Source organism: Alligator sinensis, unplaced genomic scaffold, assembly GCF_000455745.1.
Source record: "Alligator sinensis unplaced genomic scaffold, ASM45574v1 scaffold119_2, whole genome shotgun sequence".
Classification (NCBI taxonomy): domain Eukaryota; kingdom Metazoa; phylum Chordata; order Crocodylia; family Alligatoridae; genus Alligator; species Alligator sinensis.
In genome coordinates, this window is record NW_005842242.1 from 195,451 (window position 1) to 205,873 (window position 10,423).

Here is a 10,423-nt window from a genome sequence, read left to right on the forward strand (position 1 = left end):
GCTTGGTTTATTACATCTCTGTGGAAAGATAATAATACACAAAGAGGGGCAAAGGGGAAAGAAGATCCTTATCCGCAGGCCCTCAAGTGACTGGAGGCAAAGGAAGATTCAGGAAACATGCTGTGTTTAAGAAATTGAGATGTGCCACATTTGCAGCTCAATTGTCAGAGCTGTTTAAGTAATTGGCTTACTGCTAATTTAATTTGACAGTGAAGTCAGTACTGTGGATGTTTTCTAGTCACAGCTGCAGACAAATTAAAAACAATATTGAATAGCTTTGTATTTTTCAGTACCAGAGATGCAACATTAATCTGTTTAGTAAACCACTTTGCTGCTGGAACTTGATTCTGCTTCATTCTTGGTGTATAATCATTTACACATTTAGACCATTTAGACAGACAGACAGTGTCTTGAATCCTGATAGAACCCAAAGTGATTTAGAAGCTATGTAGGCAGAGCAGTACTGAAATGCCACCATCTCTGGCTTGAGAGTCTCTTATTTTGCCCAACTGTAGTTATGTAGGGATGAACTGTGAATTACTTTTCTAAAAGTAACTTCCTACTTGGCAGGGGAGATACCATAATCAAGGTTGTTTTCCCAGGGTGAGGTCTGTCCCTTGCACTCCGGGCAGAATGACCCCTGCAAGTTTCCAGATGTGGAAAACTCAACTGCACAATTTTGTAGTAACAGGGGACTGTTTGTGCTCCCCCCCTAGCTTGGTTCTTCAGCCCTTTGGCTAGTAGCAAGCGTGACTAGGGGATATCCATACTCCAATGCCTTTGGGCTGGGGGCCTGCATGTAGGATGTCTGCCATGGATTTGGGGAGAATCCAAAGTCCCAAACTGATGGGCCTGGGAGGAAGACTTGCCTGGTGGCCGAGCCACTCAGACTGAGCCAAGCTCAATAGCTCAATTCTATTTGGAATTCAGAACTAATTCAGCTTTAAGCCAACCCCCTCCCCAACAAAACAAAATAAAAAAACCCCAAAATCCTTCTATCCTGAGCACCACAGAAACAATAAAGAGCATATTTGTGCAGTGCAAGGCAGTTCTCTGCAGACATGCCTGCCCAGCCTTGCATTCATTTGCTTTAAAACTGGGAGCAATATTCATCTTAATGCAGCACTGCACCCAGACTAAATTAGCTCTGCTGAGAAGCCTGGATTATTAGCTCAGGCACCGTGCTGCGCAAACCCATAATTTATTTGTACAGCCTCCCAGTCTGGAGCTGTGGCCTGCAGAGCCAACTCTAGTATTTCTACACACGGTCGCATTGTGCTGTGTAGGCCTGGGTGTACAAGACAGTGTTCACAGCTAGCTTGGGTACATCTGTACAACACTGCATTGTGCCATGTATACCTACCCAAAGGATCCAACCAGGGGTTGAGCAGTATCCTCAGACATTACTGAATTACAGAAAGAGATACTGTGCCAGAGATGATATAGAGGCGGCTGGGATGATGGAGCTGTGGATGGCCTTCCTTTGAGCAAGGCGGTTGGACTAGACCTCCTTAGGTCCCTTCCAACCCTCATTTCCTGTGATTCTGAGTCTACAATTACTGTCTCAGAGAGTGATTTTGGGTCTTAATTAAGGAATATTTGAAAACTTTCAGATCCCCAACAGTTAATAACATTGCTTGGCAGCTGTTTATTTATTGGTTAAATTTAGTTTGACACTGGTACAGGTCAGCTAGGGATGTTTTTCTCCTTCTAATCCTATTCCACTGTTTGCATACAAGTAAGCATCTGTCAAGTTCACACACTTTGCAGGCATTAATTAACAAAATCAGATGAGAAACAGGCATGTTATCCACAGAATTTTAAAGGAACTGGACCATTAAGGGACTTGCTTTCGGCCAGGCATGAAGACGAGCAAAAAGGCAGACTTGGCTTGCAGCCATGTGCTTAAAAGACAGGACCAGCCTTCCCCAACCTGCGCGTCAAAGAAGCATTGAATCTTGGCTTGACTGGTAGCTCAGGATGCTGCTGTTCTGGATACCCACAATCAGGAGCAACCTCAGGATCCTTAGGCCATGTCTGCACGAGCAGGGGTGTGCATTTGCAGCAGCACAAATTTGTGCCACTACTTCTTGCCACAGTACACAATCCTGCCCCTGCACTTTGCATCTGGACACATTGTCCCATTGCTCCATGTGCTGCAGGGTTGTTGGGGCTGGCTGGGGCACAAGGTGCCTCAGTGCAGCGCTAGCTGGCAGGCAGCCCCCAGATTGAGGCACCCTATGCCCCAGCTAGCCAGGAAGCAGCACATGCCCTGGGCTGCCTACTCCCCCATCTCCCTGGCTGGCTGGAACACAGTGTGCCTCGAGACAGGGGAGCAGGAAGCCCTGGACTGGCTGCTCTCCTGCCTCTGCGTGCCTCAGCTAATGATAGTTCAAGGGTGTCAAGGTATTGCAGACATACCCCAATTAAAATATAAGAACTAGAAGCTGATAATGGGGCTGAGGAGTGTTTAAGCAGGTACAACTGCACTGAAAGTAAACATTTTTAAACAATATCTGAGTATGACCAATGGTTGATACTTCTTGAAACTTCCAAAAAGCAGCACTAGCTAGCAATATTCCACGTTCAGCTCTGTGAAGCTCAGGTGTGTTTTTTTCCCCAGGAGAACTACAAAAAGGCCACATGAATTAGCTGAAAACACAGACTCATTGCCAGCCAATAACTTGTGTCTTGGCATAGTGACACAGTGACAGATACTTTACAAAAGCCCCTGGCTTCTAGTTGCAAGTTTCTTTGACAAGCTGTTGTGATCCTGTTTGTTGGAGACTAGGGCAGGATTTCTAAACCCACTTCATTAGCTCAATCACAATTTGCATATAGGTCATGAAAGGAGAGTAACACTACTCCCCCCTGAAAGTCCTTCACTTTTCCCACAGGGTAAGATATTCTCCGATCCACTTCAGCACTTACACTGTCATTCTTCTAGATAAAGAGATGCCTCTAACATGTCTCAAGGGCGCTTATAGATTTCAGCAAGCAATGGACTATGGCTGCCACCACCACCAACCAGCCTGGCCTTGGTGCAGCTCCCCTCTAGCTGAAAAGAAACTGCACTCACCACAACCTGGGGGAGTTTTGGGAGGATGCTGAGAAACATCAGTGGCATAGGCACAGCTTCCAGCTCCCTAGCCCCAACAGATAGTCTGTGCTCAACCCAGACACAGCCCTGCATCTCTGCAGACTGGATTTAGCCCATGGGCTGTATGTTGCCAACCCCTAATATACTGTTATGATCCCAAGCTTGGAATCAAGGTGCTAGTTGATACCTTTATGACTCGCACTGAAAGGAAAGGAGCCCTTCATTATCTCAGGCAAATACAAATAAATATAAAAAAAGTCTGCTATCTAGAACTTCTAGTTTTCAAGAATCAAAGTATTATTTACCTGGAAATAGGACAGTAACCCTGCACAACTGCCATATGCCCATCAGTGGTTTATTTCAGATGCAGTGGCATAAGCACATATTTGTCTTTCTGAATTGATGCCTCTCTGCCCAAGGGGTAGATAAACAATGGAATTACATTTGACTTCTATTTCTTAACATCACTTCCACCCACTGCATTGGCTCACCTTTCTAATCCTAACAGTTCTTTTTGAAGTACATTAGCCTCATCCTTCACTTCTGATTAGTTATCCTTAGAGCTGGCCCTTCTGGAGACTTCAGGTCCTCTTCAGTGATAAACCCATCACCATTTTCAATGAGAAAGGGAATGTATTTCATCATGCTGCTAAATATGTACTTGCCCACCTTCCCCCCTGGAAAGAACTACCCATCAGTCATGTATGCATAGAATTATTAATCATTCTCGCACTCAAATAGCAGCTAGAACATATTTGAAGACCTGGGTTTGTGCTAGAAGTAGGTTATTCATATAAGGTTCATACACATATTTTCACCACTTAAAAAAACCCTGAAAAAGGTGAAAATCTGTCAATTGGTTTACTATGTGAAATACAACACAACCACCATAATTGGTAAAATTAGTTTTTATTCACTTCTTGTCTGCTGCAGGGCTGTAGCCTCTCTGTAAAAAACAAAACAAAAGAACAGCTACAGGTAGAGCAGAGTAGTTTCCACTAAAGACCTATACGTTCACTTGCGCATACCTGAAACCTTCGTGAGTTCTGAAGGCAGCAATGCAGCTTTTGTATCAGAACACCCAGTTAGCCATAAGTGTATTTGGATAGAAAACTGTAGTGCAGAATACTGTGACAATGCTACTAAATTAAGGCTGTTGCATATCACAATCCTACTTGATAAGTGTCTATTTTTATAAACTAGACATGTATTTTATTCCAGATGATATGGTTCCGAACGTTGAAATGATATACACATTAAGCTAAAAAACAGGTGTGCAAAAAGGTGAGAATATTAATTTTTTTTTTTTTATCTGCAGTCAGTTACAGTCAGTTGAAAGTTTGCTCATTAGTAAGGATTCAGAAGTCGTGTTTTTCCCTTGAAACATTATCCAAGTTCTCTGCAATATACAGTTTTTCAAGCCACCCAATGTGAGACCTTCTGTACACTACTAATTTGCAACAAAAACTACACTGGAGTAAGTTTTATGCTGGTTTATTATAGTGGCCCAGGTCAGTCTTCAATGGATTTTATGTATTTCTCATATGCATCCTCATTCATCAGTTCATCAAGTTCAGAAGGGCTGTCCACAGTCATTTTGATAAGCCAACCTGAAATCAAGTGAGAAAGTCATATTTAAAAGAAGTCGCTTGTATCCTATAAAATAAATATAGGTATGTACAGCCATGCTACCCCAATACACCAATAGCTATTCAAAACTGTGATACTCAGTAGAATTTGAGTGCCTTGCATGAACTAAACAATGTTCAGAAGGCAAAGTCTGTTAAGACATGGAAATACAATCAAAATATGGTGTGTCTTTACTATCCAAAAGTTAATTTAGTTTCACCCAGTACATTAATCTCTTAAAAAAATGGGCTAGTCAAAACAAAACTAAAAGCATTTAACTCTGGTGCTCACAGTGGCTGGAGAATACTAAGAAATGCATTCCTGTTCTACAATTACATTGGTTCTGCTTGTGATAGAGGCATCATCTGATCCTAAACGCAGCAGTGCTGTTCATTCATTGAAAGGATAAACAGTCCCTTACCATCATTGTAACAAGATTTATTGACAAGTCCTGGATTATCTGCAAGGGCAATGTTAATTTCGGTTACTTCTCCTGTGAGAGGAGAATATAGCTCACTAGCAGCTTTCACACTTTCCAGAGCGCCAAACTCATCTGAAATACAGAATACGTTTGTTTGTTTGTTTTTTTAGAAGAGAAGACATTCAGTGATTTAATTTGGTTGATGAATGATTTAAAGATGACCCGGACTGATCACGTCAGCCTTTGGAAACTAACCAATGAAGAATGTAAGTCTGTCTCATCCCAAAAGGCTGAGAGGCAATTTAATGCCCCAATTTCATTACAACAACTAGAGATTTTAAGTACTCTAAGAGAAGGAGTAGTTCAGTAGTAATACAATCAGGTACTATGCACGGGATTTAATGTGTTATTTACCTTGTCCTGCCCTTGTCATTTTAATAACCGCATGTAAAATATGAAAGTTGGGGCAATGCTAGCATTAACAACTCACACTGCAAAGAAATAAGACAAAGTCTGGAAGAACATGAAGCTCTCAAAAGGGCAGTCACGTTCAAGCTCTGGGAAATAAAATACAACACCTCCAGGGAGCATTTAGAAGTAGATCTAGATCAAGTAGAATAAAAGGTGGAAGAAAGGAACAAAATTCTTTCCAATAGGGTTAAAACTGAGTTTGTTGATTACCCATTGAAAGAGATAGGACCTTTGTGAAGAAGAACGTGACCACTCCATACCACTTAGGAAGGTTACAGTGTGGTATGTTGATTATGGACCTCTGTCTAGAGCTTGCGACTCAAACTTTGCATAGCATGAGACTGACCCTTACACCACCTCTCTTCTAATCTCGTTATGCAATTTGCTACATCCCTAGTCAATGGTGGATTATCTCTTCATGTACTATAAAGCCATCCCCTTCCTTAAGGGCACAGAAAGGAAAAAGATTTTCTCCTGCTTGCAAAGGGACACTCTTCAGCAGTGGTTTCCACATTGCTACATTTTTTATGATTGAATAACATACACTTAAAATGACTGAGAAGTGGTATGGCTCAAGCACAGGGTTGGGGACTCCCATGTGCTAACTTCTGCTTTGTTACTGACTGGGTGTAGGGGCTAATGTGTATACAAAACTTTGTATCTGTAAAGTCTACATCAGCTCTCCCATATTGATTCATTAATCTCAACGAAGAAACAGCTTGTGAAAGACAAACCAAGTAAACCATTTAAGAACACTGCCAGGTTTTCAAATCACAGCATAAAAGTAACCTCAATTTTAAAGTGTAGTTTGGGCGCATCTGTGACACTGTACGGCAATGTTGCTACGGCAGTGTACTTTAGCACTTCCTTTTGGAAGTACTAAAGCATGGCACAGTATGGGTGGTTACTGTGCCGTGCATGTCACACTTAGATTTTGACACAGCAGCGCACGCACTACACTGGGGAGTGCACAGCTACAGCAACATAGCTGGCAGTCACACATAGACCCCTGCGATCACTATGTTGCTGTAGCGCACCATACAGTGACCTAGTGTGTTGCCATACGGCAATGTGTAGATGTGCCCTTATTGTAGCAATTCTATTTAAGCCTGCATGAAATTAAAGTGTTTACATTTAGTTTTTAATTAACTGCATCTACAATTACCAAGCCAGATTCTAACCCCCATTAATAAACAGTGGAGAATTCTATTGTACCTTGTTACAGCACTGACAGTTTGGAACCAAAGATCTTAGCCATCTTAGAAACATAAATATCCATACCCTACATACAATCCAATACACAAAGCTACTTAATATACATATTACAGAATTAAGCAATGTTGATGCAAGCAAGACGATAAGAACTGGTGCAGGTGATATAATGATTAAGTTAAAAATTAAGATGTGCGTTATGGAAATAGTTTAACAGTGTTAAAAAATAAATAAATAAATAAAATTAAAAAAAAAAAAAAATCACACTTACCCTGTTTATTCAACTTTGTTCCAACTTCTGGAAGGCTACAATAAACAACATCTCCTAATGCTTCCTAAAAGCAAAACAGATGCAGCAGGCATGTACATTAAATGTTATTTTAATGTTGGGAAATAATTCATAATAGCAGCTCCACAACTGATTATATTTATTAATTGTATTTCTTCAAGTATGATGGACACTACAATTAAACAAAGTCAGCTGCATTTGATGTTTTACTTTACAAGTTAAATTAGCTTCTTGTGCCCTCTAAATTGCAAGGTACTACTTCGTGTCAGGTTTTAATTAAGTTTATGGTTGCATTATGGTGCTGTAAGAGAAAGAGTTACGTGAGGATTACTCCAGGCAAAAGGCAAGAACGAAGACAGATTCTAGAGGCAAAATTCCCAGTGACCTTAGGGACCAAGATATGCTTCCCAAAGCATGAAGTATTTACGGTGTGCGTCATTTGAATGACCAAGCTGTGCACAACTGCTAGTTTCCTGATAAACATCAAAATATTGACGAGTACACAGTGCTCAGTGATCTTTCATTTTGTCCTATTTGAGTAGGGTGACCATATATCCTGGACTGGCTAGGACACTCCCAGATTTTATAGGCTGTTTTAGCCACCCAGAAAAGTCCCAGTTGGCGCAAACCTGTGAGCCATGGAGCGATCGGGAGAGGGTGCTGCCATCCTCTGCCCTGGATTTCCCTAAACTTATTATAGTCACCCTATATTTAAGTAAATGGGAGTCTTGCCACTGGAGTTCAACAGCCATCAAGTCCTGTAAGAAACAAATCTGCCTCCATCCTATACAAGTGAAGCAGTCTTTCACAGTATGCATATTATTTACAGCTGGAAAGCTGAAATTACAAGAAAAATACTATTTATCCTATGTAATACTAATCCCATTCACATAAACCTTAAAACAGATTTTCAAGTATCCCATATATCACATCACATTTGCCTATTGTAGGTTCAGACAGGGTGCTCTGGATTTTTGTGTTCATTTATAAATGCAAACTGGGATTCAAGTTAAAAATATCCCCATCCAAGAGTTTGAAAACCCATAAGTCCAGTTTCTCTGGGTGACCCCACCATTTAGAGGCAGCTGTAGTACACTGTATACAGCCCCTTTTCAATCAAAGGAGTTACACACAAAGTCCAGGCAGATTTTGGCATAAAAGGGCACTCCTAAAGCCCACAATGAAAACAGGATTAAAGTAATAAATCTGATCTGTTATTCTGATTTAGCAGATAAGGTTCATACTGAGCTTTAGTTAATCCTATGGAAAACTGCAACAATCAATAGTTTCACAGAATGCTGAAACAGCAGGATGTGTTTTAGAAATAATTTAAAATCCAAGTCCAAAATAGGCCTCAGTGTCCAACATACGCAATTAAAACAATAAAAGGACAGTAACAATCCAAAGATCAAGGACAAACTTAGGTATGTATAAGTAAATAATGCAGACTGGGGTGAAAAAAAAAAAAATCAATACCTGTGCAAAATTGCTGATTCCTACTGTTCCAATACCATTTTCAACAGATATCCACTCATGCTTGTCTGTATATTTGCGGGCTAAAATGAAATAGACCCAACATTTTAGAAGAAGTTGGAATTCCGCTTTCTTAAATACTGCAATACAGTAGCAGTTTTAAAACCTTGCCCTTAATTACTGAGACTGTCAAGAAGATATTTTAACTACACGCGAACTGCCTATATGGAACGAATTGAAATGCAGGGTAAATGCTTTACACTACAACCAAATGTCAGATCACCTCTTTTGTTCTGTGCAACATTCACATGAGGTGTTGGAATGTGCATCGGTTCCTCTTTTAGCTTTAGCTGCCAAAAAATTTAGCGCACAAATTAAAAAAGCAGCTAGATTCACTGAGAAAAGAAAATGGCTTCCTGAACTACACTGTAAGCAACCCAATAGGAAACAAACCATCTCCCATTTGGAATCAGCTGGGGCATGATTAGGCTTTAGATAAATATAAATATGCCATAGGAAGTAGCAGCAGCAATAACCAGAGCTCAATATTCAGCCCAAAGCATTACCTGGTGCCTTAGCTGAAAAAGAAAACTGTATTATTAAACTAGAGTTTACGTTCACTTGCATTCATTGCTATGTGTCAAAAACAACTTTTAAAGGGGCTTCTCTATATATTTAGTATTGTTTAAATAAGCCAAGTCTCCTCTTTATTCCTAAGAAAGCCAGATCTAGTAACAGTTCTGACAAAATGACCTTCTCAGTGCCATAATCAACGTACTACACTTTAACTTTCCTAAGTAGCATGGAGGGGTCACATTATTCCCTTTCATTTTTCCTGCAAAGTAAACTACTTTAACTAGCAGAACCTCAACCACAGTTGTTTCTTAATATTTGTTTCTTTGTTATTGATGACTGCCACACCTCTGCCCAAAATAAAATCTAAACATTCCTTTTAAAATGAGAAACGAGGCCATGACATCCTGTCTCATCCATTCTGTACCATATTCCCACAAAGCTAAGTAAAAGGCCTGATTCTGCTATCTTCATTCACTGAAGTCTATTGTACTTGTCATGCGACCAAGGATTACTCAACTGAGTAAAGATAGCAGGATATGGTCCTATGATATTAATAACTGTTGTACAACCACTAGGTCTCCTGTAGGGTCTCCTGTGACACATGTTAAGACAGTTATCATTTAAGACCCTGTTACAAAGTTTACTCTCTCTTCATACATCCATCTGCACAATAAAATATATATTCTTAAATCTTATTATCATGGTATCTCACACCACTTAAACATATTTGTAGTACAGGAAATTAGAGGTGCGCTAATATAGCTGTCGCACATCAGATCGGCACTGATAAAAAGGAAAATTAACATTATCAGCCATTGGATTATTTTGCCTGGTATAGCTGATAATGTCACCAAAAAATGCTACATGCACATGCACAGCACACCCATGCACATGGCCAGGAATGCAGCTGGGCACCTTGGAGAGCAACACCCTGCCAGTAAGTCTGTTGGGGTTCATATCAAAGCCCCCACAGTGAGGGAGGGAGTGGGGCAGGGGCTGGCACTGCCCAGCCAGGGTGGTGAATGCAACCCAGAGGCCAGGAGCAGAACAAAGCTATGGACAGCTTGCCCTGGGGATGAGGGGGGCAGCTCCCTACTGCTGTACATGCTCTTGGGGACGGCATGGTGGGCAGCATATGCTACCGTCCACCCAGTGCAGCCCCGGCTCCTCCTGGCATGCAGGTGGAGGTGGGGGTTGACCGGGGCTATGCCGGGTGGGCAGCAGTGGTGCTGGGAAAGGAAGCTGGGGGGGG

The 10,423-nt window shown here is 41.1% G+C and overlaps 1 protein-coding gene and 1 non-coding gene across 3 annotated transcripts in view; one reads left to right on the plus strand and one right to left on the minus strand.

Annotated features, from left to right (window-relative positions):
- The first annotated feature begins 555 nt into the window (after positions 1-555).
- On the plus strand, positions 556-714 carry LOC112550901. The gene has a single exon (XR_003094967.1). It is a non-coding gene; the product is annotated as a U1 spliceosomal RNA (small nuclear RNA).
- Positions 715-3,992: 3,278 nt separating this feature from the next.
- The window catches only part of GCSH (glycine cleavage system protein H), a 9,685-nt gene continuing 3,254 nt past the window's right edge, over positions 3,993-10,423 (minus strand). Inside the window, exons 2-5 of one of the 2 annotated variants that reach the window (XM_025208648.1) lie at positions 8,599-8,687; positions 7,105-7,168; positions 5,151-5,282; positions 3,993-4,710 (exon numbers count right to left, since the gene is read on the minus strand). In XM_025208648.1, the coding sequence (XP_025064433.1) occupies positions 4,613-4,710; positions 5,151-5,282; positions 7,105-7,168; positions 8,599-8,687 (383 nt within the window). In that variant the 3' untranslated portion in view covers positions 3,993-4,612. The remainder of the gene's footprint in view (positions 4,711-5,150; positions 5,283-7,104; positions 7,169-8,598; positions 8,688-10,423) is intronic. The other variant, XM_006027425.3, reaches the window with a different exon arrangement.